The 22,815-nt window shown below is 45.9% G+C and overlaps 1 protein-coding gene across 1 annotated transcript in view; it reads left to right on the plus strand.

Annotated features, from left to right (window-relative positions):
* BACH2 (BTB domain and CNC homolog 2) overlaps nt 1-22,815 on the plus strand; it is a 51,362-nt gene that overhangs the window by 24,502 nt on the left and 4,045 nt on the right. Inside the window, exons 2-3 of the mRNA XM_050893731.1 lie at nt 6,342-7,886; nt 18,775-18,981. Coding sequence (XP_050749688.1) covers nt 6,342-7,886; nt 18,775-18,981 — 1,752 coding nt within the window. The remainder of the gene's footprint in view (nt 1-6,341; nt 7,887-18,774; nt 18,982-22,815) is intronic.

The following is a 22,815-nucleotide window of genomic DNA, read 5'->3' on the forward strand; positions in this document are numbered from 1 at the left end:
TGGATTGATTTCGAGTTCTGCAAGAAACGGTCACATTTCTTCTATGTTTCTATCCAATTGTTTTAAATTAATATTTAGTTTGGGCTTTCATATTCTGCATGTGAGGTTTGATTCAATTTTCCTTTCTTCCTTCCCCACAAAATGGCTTAATAATTAAATCGATGTTTGGAGATTAGAGATGAGGGGTTTCTAACTGTTTTTAGGTGCCTGGTGATGAATTTAACCTGAAAATCAAAATAGTAAAAATATAATCCATAATCCTACAAGCAGCTTGCATGCTTCACAGAAAACCCATCAGTACTCCTATTGATTTCAACAAGACTACTCAAATGCATAAAGGTAATAATCTGCGCCTGTGCTGCTCTGTCAGGACTTCTGCGTTCTCAGTGGGTCTGAAGGTCTGACCATCTAATTTACCCCCAATTCGGTAGGATTTAGCAACTAATGTTCTGCAGATGTCATTGTATCCCCGAAGGGGAGGAGGGGGCTCTGCCCTCCCATGCCACCACAAATGAGCTTGTTCTTTGAATATGCCCCAGGTATGCCTTATTTGAAAAGGAACAATTGCATGTACATTTGCTGTTGAACTTTGATGCTGTTTTCTACAAGATCATTGGCACTGTGCCCTCATTAACACGGAAATTAGGCCTGGAAAAGCCTACCAAATTAAAGCCCACCTTGCCGGGACAAGGTTGTGCTTTGTTAGTTTTGCTTTGCAGTACTCAGACATAAAGTATCCATCATCTTCCCTGGAAAGCCTTCCAAGATCTCACTGAATTTGCTGTTAGGTTAAGAGTCAGGAAAAAATCCCTACATTTTCGTTTCTTCAGTTTCTTCTTGCTGCAATCGGCAATAGCACCCCATAGCAAACTAGACAATTCTTCTCTGTTCTTGATGTTAGTATGCATCAGATTACTGTAAACATTCTCTTGCTCCATTTTAGATATTGCCTTGCCAAGTTTTACATTCCTACATGTTTACAGTGATCTTTCCTTGCCCTTAATCACTTTTCCCCTCTTTAAATTGAACTCAGACTTGCTGGCATTTTGCAGGGGTTGACCTTCCCCGCTCCAGATGCAGCTTTTCGTACAGATGCCATTCGGAGCAGGGTTACCAGACATCCATGTTTCCCTTGGAAATAACCTTTTTTCCCCCCATAAGAAATACTGTCTGTGCAGAATTGGAGGATTTTGTCTATTTGTCTGGGATTTTGAGACATCTGGAAGTCTGGGCAGCCAGCTAATGAGCACGCACTGATGAACTCTGCAGTGCACAGCAAGTCCAGCCCATCCACAGAAATGTCAGACCTCTGCATGTGCTCTGAGGCCACGTCCCATGTGTTCAAAAACAATGCGGAGGCCTCCACGGCCTGCTTGATCGGCCGTCATGGAGGAGACCCAATACAACGGGGAGCCAGAGGGAGTTCACCCACAGTGCTGTGTCTCCTGTGGCTGCCGTGGGTGTGTGTACAACTACATTTAAAATAGAATTTCTGCCCTAGAAGTCCCTTACGAAAATACGATGTTCCTAACGTGGAAGTGAGCTAACGCTCCTCCTAATTTTAGAATAATGCATGCCCAGTACTACAAAAATGCTATGCTAAAAACGCTATGTATTTGCATCTGTAATGCTGCCTTCTTTACTAGCATTTCTCATTGCTGACTCTCGTCTCAGCTTCTTATTCTCCCATCTGACAGTGATCAATATTGTTTTCCTTGAATTATCCAGTTTTTAGTTAGTGACATAATACCAACCAAAGAAGGGAAGGCAGAGAGTATAAGAACGATGCAACTATTTCTCCGAAAGGAAGAAGCATTACCCGGAATGCATCGAGGAAATATAATGAGAGATGATGGAGGAAAATAAGGGAAGGAAGATTTCCTCACAAGGAGGTTTTAAGTAGAGTCTGGCAATGATCTCCCAAAGGAAGTAGTGGAAGTCTGGTCACTTAAATCAATTAAAACTAACCAGAGCATTGCACTCCACAGGACTCTGTAAGGAGAAAAGCAGTATCGGACTGAACTAAAATAGATTTTGCATGCTTATTTTCTACGGGGCTGCTGTCTGTATTTTGGCGGTAAATTCAATATGGCTAATGCTGATTAACAACTCTCTTGATGGTGATTATATCATTGCGTTATTTCCAGCCTGTTCCTCGGTATCATAAACTCAGGAGGGCATGGACATACAAAACACGTCCCCTGGCTTGGCTAGCTCAATATGAAAGACAAGTGGCAGATAAAGGGCTGGAGAACTAACTTTCTTTCACCTTAGCAGTGGTCAGGCTTGTTATCGCCGCAACGCTGAATTGACGTAGACCTCCACACCATGTGCTGAGCGCGGTGTACCTGCAGCAGCATGGCAGAGGCAGGAGCTGCACGTGGACCCCCAGTGCTTGATCTCTTGAATTGCTGTAGAGCAAGATGTGCCAGGTAGCTTAGGTAGGGCTGCAGTACCCGTGGCCTCTGTGCACGAGGTGTGCAGAAGGGTTTTAATGCATACAAGACCAGCTGGGGACAGGAGCAAGACAAAGTAAAGTGATTCATCCTTGGACTTGGCAGGGTGTTTGGCATGTTTCAAGTACACAAGAGAAGTCCTTTCCTGGCCTGCCTTGAAAGATAAGGGAAAGCAAGCCTCCAAGAAGCTGAGATCTTTGCTTGGCTTTTCTTGTCTGTGTGGGCATTGTTGTTGTATATGTACATTTTACCTTTTCTCTGCCTGGTTTTCTTGTAGCCAGTCAATTCCATTTAAACAACAGAAATGGGCAGAAATTGGAATAAGGCAAATGATTGGAGGGCAGAGAAGCAGGGACTTGGCATATGAGCTTGGACAAGGTGCCCAGTGGAGGTTCCCACAAATTGACCTGCTTACTTAAACATTGATTTACTTGGAAAATAAGGTTTAAAAGCAAACAGATCTTGGACATATGGCATGTTATTTACAGTGGGGGAAAAAAATAAACTGAGATTGTTGCTGGCCTGTGTTTTACCCATCCAGCAAAGGTCTCTCTCACGTGTAAGTGGAGACTGTTATATCAGAGCAATGATCTGTTTCCTTCTGCAAACACAGATCAACTTGGTTTCACTAACTGTTTTCACTGGGGTGCATCAGCCAGGTCAAATCATTTTAAAAGACTGTTCTTACCTCTTCCTACAGAAATGCGTGTGTGATGGTAATACACGCAGCTTCGAAGCCTTTTCTTTCCCAGTGTGCAGTGCTCATAGCCACGCTCCAGCGCCTCGATTCCAGCCTTCTTGCCAGAATGCATCAGATGCAGGCAGTCCCAAAGCTGGTGGGGCTGAGGCAGGGGACCCACCACGGGAGCCGAATCAATATTTAGACAGCTTCAGGCAACAGAGATTGCACTGGCTTTCACACTTGGCAGCAAGCTTTGCATCCATTTGTTACCAGAGTTATTGTTTGTGCAGTTTCAAGCATTGGCACTTGAGAGATTCCTCCCTGAGGGCAATGACAAGTGCCGGGTGCTTGAAAAGAAACTTCCCCCCTCTGGATCTGAAGATTGTGAGAGTAAGGAAAGTTGTGTCACCGGGGTAAGATCTCATAAGGAAGTCAAGGCGCACATCTGACCGGTGTTTTCATCATCCTTCACTTGAGGCATCTGCCAGACGTTGTGGGGAGCCCACAGCGCAGTCTCAGGCTCTGCTTCCGATACATCCAGCGCAGAACAGCTGTAACGGCTGTCTCACTGCTGTTTGTTATCACGGTGGTTTATTGGGAGCAAAAACCTGAGTCAGCGTGGGAGACAGCCTTGCTGTGGGGTGGTATGAGTCAGCCCGAGGCTCTGCAGCGTGCCTGCCCTGGGGCGGCGGACAGGCAGGTGAAACCCTGGCCCAGCACAGAAAATCATTTTAATTTGCTTTCCAGTCATTCCACCTAGTGGCCAAGTGACACAACTGCCAGGAGAGCTGGGTTTGTGCTCCAGGGTCCCTCCTCATCAAAAGGGACCCAAAAACCCCAGACGGTATTTATGGCTGCTCCTACGGACCTACGCTGCTTCCTCCTGTGTAGGAATATGTAAGCCCCCACACTGAAGATCTTATCAAAGAGAAACATCGGCCTACGAGTAGCTCATTAAGTTGCCGAGCAATTTTCTTAATCTTGCTGCACAGATAAAATGCAGATAGGCCTTTAGTGAGCTGATAATCTAACAAATAGGCAGAAAGTGTAACACTGATAAAGCAGAGATCGGCTTAATAGCCAGCTGTAAATCTAGGCAGTTCTGTACCAGAGGCGTATTGTAAAACAAGAATGTGCAAGTGTGTAAGTATGTGCATGAAAATGCACTGTTTCTTAAAATAGCAGATACAGCAGTAATATTATGTATGGAAAAGCTATTTGGAGCAATTTTAGAGGTGTTTTAAAATATTTTTCTCTCCATCAAAGTCTGCAGGACTTGTGGTATCTTCATAATCCAGCATCACAAGTGCAGATCTATGAATAACAAAGGCTTGTTTCTGGAAGTCAGGATTTTCTGTAAAAATCTGTGAGCTCTACCACTGGTCCTGAGGCAGTGTAGGGAATTTATAGGCTTTTCATTGGGATGAACCAAATTATTCACTCAGATTTATGCTAATCACGAATAAGACCATCACAAATTCATGACCTGATGTCTCACCGACCTCTTGAGCAGCTTCTTGCTCAGTGGCATTAATTCAGTTGGAAGGACAGGGAAAAGCAGTTCACCTTCAGGGTATCCCGTACCTACTGAATACGATATCCTTCTGAGGAGCTGGGAAATGTGAGTTTGAATCCCCACAGCCTGGGGAAGGGACCTGGTCTCCTACTTTCTAGGTCCCTCTTCTGATCTTTAGGCCATTTTATGAAAAGGGGACGGCAGTGCTTCCTCTTCTTGTTTGTTGTAAAAGAAGAAACTGAGCTGGGAATACCTACCAGAGACACCTACAGGCAGAAGGAGGTTGCAGGCTGTGCATCCCAACCTCACGTAGGCGTGCAGGTGTTTGGCTGCTCTGAATCCCATCTAGATGCTTTTCCTCGGTATGCAAAGCACAAGGAATTCAGATTTGTGAATACCACTTGCAAACAAGGCCAGAAGGTGTCTTGGTGAATCGAGACTGAAGGGACTTGCCAGGGTCATGTAGAACGTAGTTGGTGCAATGGGAAATTGAGTTGACTCCCAAATCTCAACTTAGTGGCCAAACCACTGAATCTCCTTCTTGTGGAGAAACCTTTATCCGTGATGGTGAGCCCTGGTTTTGAAGCAGCCTCTTGCTGCTTCATGAAGAATAGAGTTTTTCCAGTACCTTTGTTTCCTGCCCGTTGGGGGAAAAAATGCAACAGAAGTTAGTGCCAGTGCATTTTTGGTCAAAAAATAGACAATATCTATAGTTTACCATGTGACTTAGCAAGTTATTTGATAGTTATGTGTGAAGATATCACTGTAAACAATCTGGGGGGAGAAAGTGTGTATTTTTGAATATATGATATGTGAATGTAAAATGGAGATGGTATGATGAGAAAAAAGGATGAGTAGTGGTGCATAACTCAGACCTGGAACAGTTGGTTGGAGATCACTCTCCTGGAAACAGTTGTTACTCTTTCTACAAAGAAGATGGTGGAAAATTAAGTACTGAGGTGGGACTCGGAGTGATTTGTATCACTTGAACTATGAATATGGATTTCTTTCCTGTTAGCTGTACCTTAGACTCACTAAAATCAGGAACAGTATGAGGAGAATAATCTCCATGGGATGGAGAAGAGAGCTGTGCAGTCAGTACTTACCTATTATTTATTCAGCAATGGCTTGCAAAAACTTGAGAAGAACAAAAAGAACCTGTTTGCTCTTGAAGGAGGCAGAAAGATATTTTCTGTTGAATTTTGCTATAGTAATAAATGTTTCCTTCCCGAAACACTTTTAGGATTTAAGTGGTATCTTAAGCTTGAAACCACTGTTCGCCAGAGCTTCCATCAGGGCAGAAGAATCAAATTTGAATGGGTACTTTCATGGTAGTGTGCTGCATCGCAGTTAAAATAAGATCCATCCAAGAATTAGCAGTGTCCACACCAGTCTGGTTTTTTCAGTCTTTTATTAGAGCAGAGGCTTAGTTCGTAGGTCTTCAAGATATTTGGGGAAAATAGTGCTCAGCTTAACCTATACAGTGATGTACAGGAGCAACATAAAGGGAGCAGTGCTAGTTACTGGATGTGGCATCATTGCTGGCACGATAGAAGAGTAACTGGTACCGAGCAGTATTTATTTCTGGATGCTAGATCTGTTAGGTTACCTAACTACGCGATGAAGGACTTGGGATGATAGCAAGAACTGATGGTAACGCTGGCAATTTCCCTCTCTTTTTTTGCAGGTCACTGTCAGGGGATTTGGTCCATTGTTACAGTTTGCCTACACTGCTAAGCTGTTACTCAGCAGAGAAAACATCCAGGAGGTCATCCACTGCGCTGAATTCCTGCGCATGCACAACCTGGAGGACTCTTGCTTCAGCTTCCTTCAGACGCAACTGCTGAACAACGAAGATGGCCTGTTCCTGTGCAAAAAAGATACCACCTGTCAGCGCATGCACAATGAGGAGAACTCGGATGGAGACGAGGAGGAGACGATGGAATCGGAGACGTCAAAAATATCTTGCCCAAGAGAGAGAATGCACCAAGAGCCCTTCAATTTTGAAACCACTGTTGCTGGAGCAGACAAAGGCGAAGGGATGCTGCCTGACTCTGACATGCTGAGAGATAGCAAGGACAATTTGGACAAAGATGCAGTAACACGGTACCCCAGATACAAGAAATACCAGCTTGCTTGTACCAAGAATGTCTACAACACATCACACATCAGTACCTCAGGTTTTGCAAGCACATTCAGCGAAGAGAGCTCTGGAAACGGCCTCAAATCAGGACTTGCTATGGGGCAGATAAAAAGTGAGCCTCAGAATGAAGAGAACGATGAAGAAAGCATCACACTTTGCCTGTCTGGAGATGAACCTGACATCAGGGATAAAGAAGGGGATGTTGAAATGGACAGGAAACAGCCAAGCCCCACTTGCGTTGACAGGCCAAAAAGTGGGTCCTCTCCTTCTTGCTTGCGGTCTTTCTTCAACAGAACAAAAAGTATAGATTTGGTTGGCTTCCCCAGCACTTCCCAACAGCACTTTGGCAGGAGTCCAGCATGCCCTTTTGAAAAAGGGACAACTCAGGGTGACCACAAAACTGATTACGTCCCTTTCACAGGGAACTATGGACAGTCCCATGCCATGCAGAAGGATGCTTCCAGCTTCACAGTGGGATCGCCGCTCAGGGGGCCCGGCTTTGAAACTCTCTGTAAGCAAGAAGGGGAACTGGACAGGAGGAGTGTTATATTCTCTTCAAACGCTTGTGACCAAGTAAACACTTCGGTGCATTCATATTCTGGTGTGAGCAGCTTGGACAAAGACCTCACTGAGACTGTGCCAAAGGGTCTGTGGGCTGGCAGTAGCCAGTCTCTCCCCAGCTCTCAGACCTATTCGCACAGCGGACTGACAGCTGATCACTTGCCGGGAAGGATGCGGCCGAACACCAGCTGTCCGGTGCCAATTAAAGTTTGCCCTCGCTCTCCTCCTTTGGAAACCAGAACCAGGACCTCCAGCTCGTGCTCTTCCTACTCGTACGCAGAGGATGGCAGCGGCGGCTCTCCCTGCAGTCTGCGTCTTTGCGAGCTCTCCTCTTCCCCTTGCTCCCAAGGCCCCCGATTCCTGGCGCCCGAGCACCAGGAGCCCGGTGTGGTGGGGGATGGATTGTACAACCCAGTCCGAGCCCAGATTAAATGTGAGCCATCCTATGGAACAAACTCCAGCGATGAGTCTGGGTCATTCTCAGAAGCAGACAGTGAATCATGTCCTGTGCAAGACAGAGGGCATGAGGTAGGGATTTAAGATAAGTACATGTATCGCAGTCGTTGTGACCCAATTAATCACTCCTTGATTCTCTCGAGTGACTTGGCATTTCCCCAGCACTTTCTTTGTTTATGGAGGCAAAGAGTAACTTGTATTTATTCTTGTCAGCTGAGCGTGCACGGTTGACTTCATGTAAATAGGTCTGCTTGGCCTCCGAGGTGTTCGGCGCTTCTCAGAATTTGGGTATGGGACAATAGCAAACTGCTGAATGATGAGAGCGCATTGATGTGCTTAGGAGTCTGCTAGCAGTGTCCTGTCCTCCTCCCTCCCTCGCGCACTTGCGTGGCACAAAGCACTGTTCCTCATCCTTAATTTGTGGAGGTGGGTCCAGCTCCGCTTGTTATTGCTGCTGGTGTGTTTGAGCAACCTCAAGCCATGCCTTCGCTGACACTGAGGGTCGGGGAGCCCGCTCAAAGAGCCCCTGCTGCATATTGCTAACAGCCTGAGTAGAGGAGGCAGACAGAGTGGGAGGAGAAAGAGGTGTGCAATGACTTGAACAGTTGCATAGCTGGCCACCCTTGGCTGTGGGAATGGTATTCAAGTCATCTTCCCTCTGTGTGTGTGTGTGTGTGTCTTGCACGTGCAGGTAATGAGTTTTGCCTCCATTAAGTGACAACTGAGATGTTTTCTGCCCGTGAGCCCACATTGTTTGGTGGTGAACTCTAGCAGCCGTTGCATAAATGGTTTCAAAGAGAAGTTATCCTTTAATTTCTAGGACTGTTAGGAGAATGACAGGGCGACGGTCTGGGAGTGAAGAGCAAGCTGTGAATTTCCATGCAGCTCTCCCGCAAGAGGGAGGAGAAAGAGGTCCCGCTCTAAAACTAGAGATGGGCCAGCTGGAGATGCTGCGGTGATAACTGGCTATCCGTGATCGAATAAACTGTCTGTGTGAAGTCACTAGTTTGAGGGAAGACTTAAATCATGGACATGTGTTGTGGAGCCCAGAAACTGAAAAAAGACTGGATGTTTTCATAGTTTTATTAGGAAACTGCATGGCCTGGAGAGCATCTGGGTGAAATTGCATATCTGGCTCCTCTAGTAATGCTGGAATGCTCCACTGAGAGCTTGTGCTTCAGTGTGGGGAGCAGCGAGTACAAGTTTGGGGGGTTCACATGCTGTGAGCACCCAGTTCAGAACCAGGTGGGCTTAGTGGTGGGCTAGGGATGAAAAGAGTGAACTTTATTTTATCCCTCAATCCTTATTCCAGCTACATCCCAGGCTCTGGAAGATACCTTTCAGACAGATGTGGGTGGTTCCTTTAGTTGGTTGCTTAGCTGTAAGGAAGGACTGAAGAGCCGGGGGAGCCTCTGGTGTCCTAATCCCTATCGTGCTGTACCGGTAGTTTTGAGAGGACAGTTCTTGTTTGTCCCCATGTCCTGAGCTGGGGACAGTGCAGAAGGGAGAGGAGTCTCCTTGGGAAGCGGCCGGGGATACTGTGTGTAGGACCTCCTTCAGGAAGCCCTACAGCAGAACCGTTCTGCTTGGCCATACCAAGGTTACTGGGTGAAGTCCTGCCTTTACAAGGGACGGAAGGGAGCAGGGAGTGGGACCAAGGGGAGCATCAGATCTCCACCCACATGTGCTGCTTGCTCAGCAAGGGCTAATGCGCAGCATGAGGCAGCAAAGAGGGCAGGAGGTTAGCCTTTTGGGGTTTGATGATTAATTAGCTGTCATAATTGGCTAATTGTGTGGAGATGCTGCAGCAGAAACGAGCCCGGAAGAGTCAAATGAGAAGGTTATAGGGGACTGGTGGTTTCCCAAAGAAAGTATGTGAATGTGTGCAGGAGACTGTGGATGAGAGGAGTGACTTTCATGAGAGGAGCAAATGGGTGGGCTACAGGAGGCCGTCTTGCTGTGCTGCTGGCAGGCAGACATGTCTGGCTCTGGGGCAGAGCTAGGAAGGGTTTGCTGCGCTCCTGGTTTTGCTGCTGGTTTCCTCCTGGGAAGATTTTCTGCACTGTGGTGAGCAAGTTTTCTCCCTGGGACTGCTGATAAGGCTTCCCCCCCCCCCCCAGGCATTTTGATTAGGACTGCTAGGCATTACAAATGTGGTGAGGAAATTAACACTCTGTGAGGTTGCACTGCACTATCCTGAACAAGCCAAGGGTAAACAGATCACACCAGTGCTTCGGTACAGATTTTGTCTGAAAAATGAATTTGTAAAGGTTGTTACCAATACAAGAAAGGACATTGCAGCCTCATTAAACAATGCTGTATTTATACAGTGACTTGGGATGTGTATCCTGCAAGATCCGCTGCTGTGGAAACCTCAGTGAAGGATATGTTAAACCAGGCAGTAGAAAATATCTAATAGCAGCAGGAAGTTCTTGTATAAGTCGCTCTACCTACTTTTAGCAGTTTGGCTGCCATTAAAACAGCAGGAGAGACTCACAGCAGTCTGAAATGGACTGCTTGCCGTCCGCTGCCTCCCTGCAAGCTGCATGGGAATCTTTCTCCATTCCCGAAATTGTCAGTTTGCCCTTGCTGTCCTGATGACTTCCCAGATGAGTCCCTTGCCCCCCGCCATATCAGATCACACAGTGTTTGCTGGGCTTCTCTTCAAAAAGCTCCTGATAAGATAGCTGGGGGTGACACGCAGACACTCACCCCTCCGGAGAGCAGCTGCGCAGGCTCTTCTGCTGCAGGTGGGCTTTTGTTTGGGTGGGACGGCCTGATGGACTCTGACCCTCAGTTATCTCATGGGGCTGCTCCGTTCCCCTGGAATTTGGACCTTGTTGGTCTTGATTTGGGTCCCGGAGTGCTGTCAGTGCCAGAATTAATGTCATAAAATATCATTTGCCGGTGTATTGATTGTGTGAGAAGTAGGTGAAAGGTTTCTTCTCTCTGCTTTTTTGAGCACTCTGCTTTCCCGCAGATCGATGCCGTTCAGGAGCACATGCCCAAGTTGTTTGGTGCCAAAAGTGGGGTGCTAGCACTCGGCATGAATGCTATGTGGGTGAAGGTGACCCCACTCTGTGGCCAGCCTCCCTGTCCCATAGGGGGTGCAGACTGCAGTCACCAGTGTCAGAGGAGGTGGTGGTCCCCGTAACACCGCTGATAAATCCTCTCTGGGATGTCTTTGCCTTTCGTTTTACTTCCTGTTAAGGGAGCCACCCAGAATCTTCTGAGATTTCCCTTTCTTAAGGCTTAGTGATAGAAGCAGCAAGTGCAATGTGGGGTGTCCCCATGTTACAGAGTTGCAGGAATGGGGCTGTTACTTGGGCTGCTGGGACTTTACAGAAATATTTAACAGTTTGTGTTGCTCTTTTCACCCAGCTCCCTCAGGCCTCCACAGGTTGTTAAAAATCAATTATTGGGATATAATACTAGAGAGAAGACTTACGCTTGGTGCTTGCAGGCAGGTTCTCACAATTCTGCTTAAAATAGCAACAACAAAACAATAAGCCCTGAAATAATGAATTGTTGAGAAGGAAGTAGTCTGTCAATCTGTTAACCTACTTAGGAACAGAAACTTCAGCACTACCTACTTTTCTTGATATTCCTTTTCTTCAGCAAGTATCTATGGGGGTTTTTCTGCTAGAAAACTTGTAAAAAATATTGTACCACTAAACCGGTTAAAAAGAAATCTCAGTCTAATTTGATGAGTGAGTTTTCTTAGGAAAAGAATAAACAAGGGTAGGAGGAGGTAAGAGGTGGAGTTTTCCAAGAACTATGACTATCTAGAGAATTACATTCAGTGTGTCTTTCATTTATATTTCAAAAGAATTTCCCGCCTGGGTTAATGACTCACTTTTCAAAGGAAATTTTCATAAAGGCAAAGCTAATGCAATTGGACCATTGAGGATATTGTAGGCAAATAACCTTCAGTGAGAGTCCAGACCCCTCCATGTTAAGCAACAGGCAGCCTCCCTTTCTCTGTTCGTCTGCTGATGCTTAGCAAGGTACTAGAAGTCAGAGCGCCAGTAAAAGCGGGTAAACCAAAGTTGCTCTACCGGAAATGTACTGGAGCTGTGCTGAGTTACCTAAGCTGAGTCTTCTTCACTGCTTAGTGTTTCTACTTAGTGAAGACTATTACGTAGAAAGGAGGACAACCAAGAAAAATATGTTAAGGTGTTAACTTGCTTTTGTATGTAGTTCCTCCCCAGAATTTGGTGATCAGTCACCCCAGCTTTCCTGATCTCACTAAGTTTACAAATTTGAAAATGAGAAGGTTACTCTCCACATTCTTCTCTGGTGGATGTTCTCCTGACCAGGATCCTTGGCGGCATCAGCAGAGCACTGGGAGTTGTGTTTGGCAACATCTGGTTAAATGGAGTCTTGTCAAACATCGGTCTTGCAAGATAAACTTCATGGCAGTTTTGTTGTCTTTCCTCTCTTCAGTAGGAGTTGTATCCATACTGGTAGCAGAGAATTACTGGATTGCAACAACAGTGAGAGTTTTCCATTACAAGCTTGAAATTTCAGGAAAGTCCTTTTAAACACTGTATTATTTCATTGCAGCCTACAATCAATTCTGTTATGCCCTGAGCTGAAGATCTTGCTGGAGCTCTTGAAGGACTCTCCAGTTGTTTAATTTTTTCTGCAAAAGCAGGTTTTTCAGAGAAATACTGCACTTTATCCCACCTCATTTCACTGCCTGAAGAGCTGGAAGCTGGGGACACTGTGAGCAGTGAACGGGAAGAGGTCAGCCCAGCATTTTAAGCATCAGCAGTGTGTGATCTGAATACAAGTCCAAGTCATGGGCTAAAGGATGAGAACTCCAGCGACATCTTCTGATTGTTGAGTTAAAGCCCTCAGCCATGGGACTAGCCCCTTCCTCCAGTTCTCTGAGGCAGGTGGCAAATCAAAAGGTTACCCAGGCTGCCTCCACTAAGTGCATAGCAGTGCCCTCTCAGGCAGCACTTGCCGACCCAAACACCTCTCGTGGCCCTCAGGAGGTGAGGCTGGAGTTGACCCCAGGCAACTACGTGGCCATCAATTGTGTTGTGGCAGATAGGACAGGCTGTTTGCAGTGGGACCTGCTGATCAAGGCCACTTCAGACCTGTTTTGTTGACACAATGGTAGATCTTCACTGCCTGGGCTCGCCGTTCTGCTCTTGCAGTCCTCTGCCATCTTGGTGTGGTTGACACCTGAAAAGAAGAGGTGCTTTGAAGGCTTTACCTATGCCAGTAGACAGTGGGGCGAGGAAACGAGTGAGAGTGCACCCTGCCTGTCCTCCTCTTACACAAATTGTGGCCCATTAGCTTTGTGCTTCTTAGATAGCCTCTGTCCAAGTGAAATCAGGTAGGTCCCTATTCTGTGGGACCACAAGGGGTGCCTGAAATAGTGTGTGGGCAATTGAGCCCCTAACACAGGTGAACACACCTCAGTTCCTGTCCTGGGATGAATTTCTTCCTGAGCGTTTGTGGAAGACAGACTTGCATGCTAAGGAAGATACTAGGAAAAACAGCATTAATGTGTTGGGCTCTTCTGTGTGAAGCAAATTACCCCTTTCTACATCAAAAAAGCATTGATATGATTCAGCCCCTCTGCTAGGTTGCTTGGGTGGGTCCTGAGAGCTTTCCAAGGGCTGGGCAATTTCAAGTGTCAGAGGCTTTCAATAACTCTGGCTTTCAATTTAAGGGCATTAAGGCAACAGTTTTATTTCTTACCACTCTGGAGCAACTGACCAAGATTTTGAACCATTTATAAAGGTCAAGCTGGTGCCTTGAGTTCCACCCTCCCATGCCCAATACATAATGATTACTTTTTCTTATGGATAATATATGAATCCTTTTAGTTACTGTGATGTTAAGCCAGGCTTGGGAAGTTCATTGTCTTTACTAGCACTTGGCAGCTCAAGGAAGATGATGTTGAAATTTAGATACAAAGAAAGAGTGAAAAGGTAATGTTACTCATGAGTTAAGGAAATTCCCCACACTTGGCATTTGTATTTTAATGTGAGTGAATATGGGGCCTTGGTCCTTTCCTTTATTCCAAAGAAAAAGAGAGGAGGGAGAGCAGCAGCAGCAGTAACTAGTACAGTATGTGAGTGGCACAGCAGTAACTGGCATATGATGCAAGCTGGCACTAACTGGTGAAGCTTGAAGGAGTTAATTGGTTATATTTGGGCCTTTCATGTGCTGAGTCAATGGCTGTCCCTGTCTGTCTAGATCACTGCTGTTACTTAGCCACTCAAAGCAATAACATTTACACTGGCATCCTAATGCTACTACAGGGGAAAAAAATGCCGCAAAATCATAAACAAGTTTTCTTTGTTCACCAGGGTGGGTTGGCTGTCCTCTCAGGGGTGCATCAGCCAGAGTCAGGGGCAATAGAGGCTGCAGCGGTGGCGGAAGGTGCCAGTTTATTTGTTGTGTGGTGGAAACAGAGCTTCTGCTGTTGGTGTAAAAATGCAGGGAAAGAGTAATTGTGCTGATAGGGAAGATTTTAGAGCTCTGTGAGGTTAGCTCTGGCTGGAGTAATTCCTGGAAGGAGTAGGGATCCTGCTTACATTCCTAATTTGAAATAGTCCAAACCAAAGAGTACACAGTAATTTCCTGTGTAACATTCGTAGTTATTAACAAGAAAAGTTTATGAGAAAACATACTTGCTGTGTTTTTCTTACACATCTTAGAAAAGATTGACTGTCCTTTTTCAGACACCTCAGTTAAGGTTTCTCTCTCCTACTTAGTATCCTTACATGCTTATATACTTAGTATCCTTATATATACCTACTTAGTACAGTATCTTACTTAGATGCTGTAAGATACAGCGTCTTTTCTAAGTCTCATCTGTGCTCCTTCTGCAGCCAGGAGGAGGGAGAAGCCGTGTGGGATGCATTGCCATCTGAAGGCCTCTCTGTCCTCGATGTCAACAGCAGGGACCTGGACACTAGCTAGTCCCAACCCATCACTTCAGATGACTCTAAGTGGGTCACATGAATCCCACCCATAGCACAGTCGTCGGCTCTTGTCGCTCTGTTGTGATAAATACCAGCTGAGAGTCTTGCCCTGTACAGATGTAAAACGCCATTAGCCTCTCACTGCAGCAATATGCCAGCGCAGTTACTCACTGTGTCCATGCCAAAGGCTTGGTGGTTTTTTTTTTTCAGTTGACAGCTAATTGCGGAGAGGGAGACAGGCAATAAAAATGCTGTGAATGGTGAAGGAAATGAGTCTGACTCACTTCCACTCTCCCTTTCACGTTTTTAATCCTGCGCAGTGCTGCCTATGACAGGAGTGGGATTATGCTGGGTTTACTGATAGCAGTCTCTGGCCTGCTGTGTAGATGGTTTTATTTTCAATATGTTATTTTTTTTTATGAATCTGTTTCTATTTATTTTCCCATTTCCCTTCAGTGACTTCTACCTGACAGATTTAAGTTGCTTCCCTTTCATTCCCATTCCAGCTGCAAGCACATCTCCTCCTTGCAAGTAAATGTTTTGAAAGGGAGAGGGAGGGAGAAATAAAATTAACATCGCTTTCCGCTTTGGACTTAAGAAAATAAGGAAAAACTGGGAACGTGAAAGGACTATTTTTGCAGTGAAACTGTGGTGTCTTTCAGAGGAAAGCATGGCTGTTTTCGTTTTCAGACCCTGGTTGAAGCTTGAGAGAAAAGCAAGTGACACTGAGTTTATGTTGACTGTCCAAAGGCTAGGGAGGCGAAATTAAACAGGTTTCATGACATTAGTTAGCAGTCTGTAAACAAGGTAGTCCACATCACTGTGCCTAAGGTCAGCGTTTGTGTGTACAAGGAGGAATTTGGGGGGATTGGGGCAGCATTTGGTGTTTCTTGCTGGTTTAAATTGACCTGTCAAGTAGTGTGTTACGAAGCAGTGCCCGGACACACGGGGCAGAGGGGCAATGTTCAGGGCATGAAACAGTCTGAAAGGATGCGGTAAGTGTTTGCACTGAATTTCATGTGGCCCAGGCTTGGAGATGCACAGAGCAATGATAGAAGAGTGCAAGAAAACACAAGCTCATAAGCAAGGCGAGGAGCTGGTTATCAGCAGGTCCGGGTACCCGGCGAGGGTCCATAACTGTCAATGCCAGAGGCCACCGCTGTGTTTGTGTACATGGGTCTTCAGCAAACTGTTCTGCATAAACAAACTCAGCTCTCCGATGAAAATAACTTATTTCTACTCTGTGCTGTTATTTTCTTTATCTCCAAATAATTAACATGCACCGTTTGAAGAGGATAACCATGTTTTAAATGTCAAAGGAACCTTTTCAACCCCTATCTTTTGCTTGGCTGGAGCAACTTAAGTCGTATCTTCTTTGGTAGCCTGCATGCAGAATAGTCTCCTTCTACTAGAGGCTGGATTGTACCAAATGGGGACAGAAATGTAAATATTTACTGCCATCTTTTGGGCAGTGTTGGTATAACTCAAAAAAAGAAAGGGGGTCAATCGAGTTACTCAGTTGTCATCTCCTTCAGCTTTGTCAACTGATTATTATTTGACCACCAAACACAGCAGTCCACCAAGGAACATTATTTTTTTGATAGTCATCTTATCGGTATCAAGCTACAAGTGAAGGAAAGTTTATAGGGAGAGGTGCTCACTTTGATTTGAGCAAGTTGATAGGTTTGGGGGGAAAAAAGGTAACAGAAGTCTTTGAGCACATCTGCTATTCTCCACATTTTGAGACAGTGTGTGTTCGTTGCTCCAAGCTGTCAGGAGCTTTGTGTTTTGCTTTGCTTTAATGCATAATTGGTAGGAGTTGGAGAGATCGTTGGAATTCCTGAAGTCAGAACCTGGAGCTACTGTCGCATGGTCTACAGTCAAAATGGGATGGCAGTTCGTGGCCCAAAGGAAAAATGTTTTACTGCAAGCAACTGAGGCTTTAGACTGTTTGAGGTTCTTTTTCAAGAAATGGAACTTGGGTGCTCTTCAATCTAAAAAAATATTAGAATGTCAGCAAATATTGGTTTATTTCAAAATGTGTATATTTTAGCAGGGTAGCATATGTTGCATCACACTCCTCTGACCCTTTCTTCTTATATGATGTACTGCTCAGTTGAAATGCTGATTAGGCGATCTTTCCTAATTGCGATATGGTATTTTTCATCCACTTGAGGTGTCAGGTTGCATTTTTAACCTCACACCTTGTCATGGTTTAACCCCAGCCGGCAACTAAGCACCACGCAGCCGCTCACTCCCTACCCCGCAGTGGGATGGGGGAGAGAATCGGAAGAGTAAAAGTGAGAAAACTGGTGGGTTGAGATAAAGACAGTTTAATACGTAAAGCAAAAGCCATGTGCACAAGCAAAGCAGAACAAGGAATTCATTCACTACTTCCCATCAGCAGGCAGGGTTCAGCCATCTCCAGGAAAGCAGGGCTTCATCATACATAACGGTTACTTGGGAAGACAAGCGCCGTAACTCCAAACATCCCCCTCTTCCTTCTTCTTCCCCCAGCTTTATATGCTGAACATGACGTCATATGGTGTGGAATATCCCTTTGGTCACTTGGGGTCAGCTGTCCCGGCTGTGTCCGCTCCCAACTTCTTGTGCACCCCCAGCCTCCTTGCTGGCGGGGCAGTGTGAGAAGCAGAAAAGGCCTTGACTCTGTGTAAGCACTGCTCAGCAATAATGAAAACATTCCTCTATTATCAGCACTGTTTCCAGCACAAATCCAAAACATAGCCCCATACTAGCTACTATGAAGAAAATGAACTCTACCCCAGCCAAAACTAGCACATTCTCCACCCATTATTCCATACCATTTACATCATGCTCAGGTCCCACACTATCCAATACATCCTCATTAACCACCACCCCCCTTCCCATCCTTCGATACAATACAGAGTTATCATTCCCTTAGTCTATGGACAACCCCTGTGAAATGTCTGTAAAATGTCCACAAATGTCCACAAATGTCCGTTCATTTAGTCCATGACTTTGGGCTCCATCTGTTATGGCGGTCACTCAGGACAGGAGAAATGGTGTGTTGCATGGAATTACTGCTCAGGTCGGGTCACTGCTGCACTTGCACTGCTTCTTGTAAGGCTTCTCCATTGGTTCAGGTGGTTCCTGCTATAGTAATTCCTATAACATGCAACTCAAATCATGCGTTACAACAATTTAAAGGTATTTCCATTACAATCTCCACTGCTGGTCCCTTTGTACCAGACCATAGGGTTTAACGTTGCAATGAACTCCTCCCCTTGCCCCTGCTCCGGCTTGGACTTATCCACAGACTGCAGTCCCTTAGGGGTGTACCTGCTCCAAATGGAGGCTTATCTATGAGCCACAGTCTCTTCAGGGATATACCTGCTGTGGCGTAGACTTACCCACAGCACAGTCGCTTTGAGGTGCCCCTATTCCAACGTGGCCTTCTCCATGGGCCACAATGCTTTCAGAGATATACCTGCTCCAGCGTGGCCTTACCCACAGCCACAGTCCCTTCAGAAGTAAACCTGCTCCAACATGACCTCATGCACAGCCACTGATGCTTCAAGGTGTACCTGCTGCACCTAATCAAACTTTCAGTCCTGCAGGCCATGCAGAGACAGGTTTCCTGCTGCAGTAATAGCCCATTCGTTGAAACTAGTTTGAAATTAATAGCAGCAAGGTGCTTCACCGTTTCCAAAAGGACATGTCTCTTAGTGGACAGAGTCTTCTTTTAATGCAAGGAGATCTGTTATTAGAGCTTTTTAGAAAGACGAAATTTTTACCTGGGATTCATCTATATTGCTGATTTCAGTACAATTTTAATCTGATCCTTACCAGCTGGACCTCCACAGTGTGCCACAAGGGAGTGGTAAAAAGTTGCTCAATGTAAAACTTGGTGTGTTGTTTATTTAGGGGGCGGCAGCATAGGTAATTGTCCTTCCGCTCACTGTTGTTCAGCTTGCATTCAGCAAGCAAAATATGACTCTTTGCTCTTGTCTTGTATTTGTTTGTTTTAGGTGAAACTTCCTTTTCCTGTTGATCAAATCACAGATCTTCCAAGGAATGATTTCCAGATGATGATAAAGATGCACAAGCTAACCTCAGAGCAGCTCGAGTTCATCCACGACGTCCGCCGGCGCAGCAAGAACCGAATTGCAGCTCAGCGCTGCCGCAAGAGGAAACTGGACTGTATTCAGAACCTAGAATGTGAAATCCGCAAGTTGGTGAGTTGTGTGCTCTCGCCGCAGCCCCTCTTGCCCTTGCGCCGCAGCTTGCAGGGCACCGACAGCAATTCCTGTCCAGAGTTTAGTGGGTTCAGTCATTTTGTACCTAAGTAAGCGGAGCCACTAGTATGAAAATTTAATATACAAAAGTATATTAGTATGTGTGTGTATATAATATATATGGAAAACACAAAATTCCAGTGGAGTGAGGCCTTGATATCTCTTTATTTTGGTATCTCAAGAGCAGATTGTTGAGTGAGTTGGAAGAGGAGGGAAGCCTGTATCACAGCTCCCTTCTTGCAGTTTAACTTACCCCCAGTACTTACAGTGCATCCACAAAGCCCGAGCGCCATTTCCATGCCTAACTACCATAACAATCTGTTGGTCAGGGATTCGTGGACTGTTCAAAAGAGATAGGTATCAAGAGATCTTCAGAGGTTGTCTGGTCCAAACAGTGGTGTGGCAGGGCCAGCTTCATCTCTACATAGAGATTTTCTTTCTCTTTGGTGTGCTAGAAGGCAGCTCAGTGTTTTCAGGACGTTTCGGCTCGCTATGCCTTTTCTTCAGCTCTTTCTTTCACTGAGCAAATGGCAGAAACAGCAAGGGAAGTGAAAAGCCAGGAATGTGAATATCCAGACAAGTGGGCATCCCTTGGTGTAGGTCAGTGAGATGTCAAGGGTATGTTCCTCCTTGATCCTCCTTGATCCTGCTTGATCCTCCTTGATCCCTCTAACGCTCCTGGTGTGCTGTGGACAGAAACCCCTCCATGATTCAAGGACCGTCTTAACACAAAAGGCCTGTTCCCACTCCACAGTGCACTGGCCTTCACGTCCTGTGCACCGGGTTCAGGTGGCAACTGTTGGTTTGCCCCAACCCTCCTTGACGTGTGTCTCTGGCCGTAATCTGCTGTGGAGAGGAGAGCAAAACATGCCCTGCTTGGTGGCCAGAGCACGTCTGGGGACGGGTCTCCTGTGTGTCAAGGTGTTAGTGGACAGTGCTACCACATTTTAATCTAAGGGAGTGAGGTGACTGGAGCGAGGCTAAATGGATGCTCAGGAAATTCCTCTCTCTTTCGGTCATGGTATGGACACCTCAGGTGTGGTTTAGGTGGCTAAACACATTTGTCTACAATATAGACACCTGCACTGGAGCTAGTTGTCCTGGTTTCCTTTATAGTCAGTGAAGAGAAACAGATAACTGTCGAGTTTTATTTGTCTCATCCTGCAGCAGAGGAGGTGACATACAGCCCAGAAGTGCATGTTCCTCTCTGTTGCTAAACAAGATCACCTGGAGAGCCATGTCAGCTGTAGACAACTTAGCTATAGGCACCTTATCTGAAAAAACTCCCCTCCTTTGTGACAGTGCTCCTGTGGTCTGAGGGCCCTGCTCCTCTTCCCCTGCCATCCCTTGCCCATTGAGAAAGCAAGCTGGTAAACAACGAAAAAAAGGCTTGAGACAAGGGTCATGGAGGAAGACATGTCTACAGGGTGTCACTCAGCGGGAGAAATGCAACACTGGAACTTCAAAATGGGTTAGCACCTCCTCATCTGTTTAAAAGTCCTAAAAGCTTTCTGAGACATCACAAATAATGTAATAGTCCCAGTTCAGCTGTTATGAGAAGTGTAGGTGTGCAGCATGCAGGACTGGACAGTTTAATTGCATTACGCAGCATAGATTTAGGAGTCCAGCATTAAACCCAGCCTTTGAATATCCAAGGGTTTGAGTGATAAACTAATTCATTCACATAGATAAAACAAAAGGAGCTGAAGTTGATTTCCTTACTGAGATCTCTGTGTACCCAGCTTCCATTAAAATTAAAGGTTATTTGGAGTCTTTGATTTAAATGTCTATGTGCACATTTAAAACAGTTGTAGGTTGAACTTGGTGGGTCTAGGGAGCAGGGTACTTCTTGTTCTTGTCATAACAGGTTGCGTGTTGAAAGTGGCCTTTAGCGTAGGCTTCGCTGTGCTTCATTCTCTGTGCAAGCTGTAGCAAACATAGCGTGAAAGAGGCAGGGATCTGTTGGAAGAAGCTGAATTACCATCACCTCACAAATGGCAGAAAGCCGCATGACTTTGGGTTACTCACTTACTGCCTGTGCCTGTCTGCTTCCCGTCTGTAACAGGGAGGTGACGCTGACCCCACAAGCTGGTTGGGAGGCTTAAATCATCAAGGCTTGCAAAGCCTTCAGATGCTGTGCTGCTGAAGCCCTGGGCAAAAAAAAAAGAAACAAAAATCAAAACATTGTTCAGAGTAGTGCTCCACTGATGCAAAACAAACAAAACATGAAAGATAAAATAGTGAGCAACTGCTTCCTGCACCGAGCATAATCCACAGTGCGTGCAGGGTGAGTCAGAGGTTCTGCAGGGTGAAAGAGTGGCTCCTCATCCGGGTTGTCAGGAGAAGCAGGTCCAGTCTTGGCTGCACATGCCTGTCCCTCTACACTGAGCTGATGACGGGGAGGAGTACATGTCTCCAGAGCAGAGCACCAGGGGCAGCACTCTAAGGGCTGGACTAGCAGCAAGGCGGGAGTTCAGCTTGATACCTGCAGCCTTCACTTGAAAATTAATTTGGGTTCATTGGCTTTACGCAGTCCTGTGACTTTACCATTATTGTCTAACATAATCAACTGTGTATAGGCAAAATAAATTTTTTAAGTCCTCTTCTCTCCCCAGCACACACACACATCTCAGGGAAATGAAAGGCATATGAGTGACCTTGTGGGCCTGATCCCTGCTGAATTTCAGGAATCAAAAACCCTTTGAGGTGCAGGATTCTTCAAAAGAAATGTTGAAGTTTTCTATTTAGCAAGCTGGACTTGAGTATGTAGCAATATGTAGTGAGTGAGCCAACTAGGGAAGGCGTCCCACTGGGCCTGTTGTTTGTGAACAGAGAAGGACTTGTGGGTGATGTGATGGTTGGAGGCCATCTTGGGCATAGTGATCACAAAATGATAGAGTTTTCGGATCTTGGGGAAGAGGGAGGTCAGCAGAACTGCTACCTTGGACTTCTGGAGGGCAGACTTTGGCCTCTTTAGGAGCCTGGTTGACAGAGTCCCTTGGGAGGCAGTCCTGAAGGGCAAAGGAGTCCAGGAAGGCTGGACATTCTTCAAGAAGGAAGTCTTAAAGGCACAGGAGCAGGCCATCCCCATGTGCAGAAAGACGAGCCAGCAAGGAAGAAGACTGGCCTGGCTGAACAAAGAGCTTTGGCTGGAACTCGAGAAAAAAAGGAGAGTTTATGACCTTTGGAAGAAGGGGCAGGCAACTCAGGAGGACTACAAGGATGTCGTGAGGTTATACAGGGAGAAAATGAGAAGGGCCAAAGCCCAACTAGAACTTATCTGGCTACTGCCGTAAAAGACAATAAAAAATGTTTCTGTAATACATTAGCAACAAAAGGAGGGCTAGGGAGAATCTCCATCCTTTATTGGATGCAGGGGGAAACACAGTGACAAAGGATGAGGAAAAGGCTGAGGTACTTAATGCCTTCTTTGCTTCAGTCTTTAATAGTATGACCAGTTTTCTTGGGGTACTCAGCCCCCTGAGCTGGAAGACAGGGACGGGGAGCAGAATGAAGCCCTTATAATCCAAGGGGAAATGGTTAGTGACCTGCTACACCACTTAGACACACACAAGTCTATGGGGCCAGATGGGATCCGCCCAAGGGTACTGAGGGAGCTGGCAGAATGCTCACCAAACCATTTTCAATCATTTATCAGCAGTCCTGGCTAACCGGGGAGGTCACAGTTGACTGGACATTAGCAAACGTGACCCCCATCTACAAGAAGGGCTGGAAGGAGGATCCGGGGAAATACAGGCTTGTCAATCTGACCTC

Source organism: Gymnogyps californianus, chromosome 3 (assembly GCF_018139145.2).
Source record: "Gymnogyps californianus isolate 813 chromosome 3, ASM1813914v2, whole genome shotgun sequence".
In the NCBI taxonomy this organism is placed as follows: Eukaryota; Metazoa; Chordata; class Aves; order Accipitriformes; family Cathartidae; genus Gymnogyps; species Gymnogyps californianus.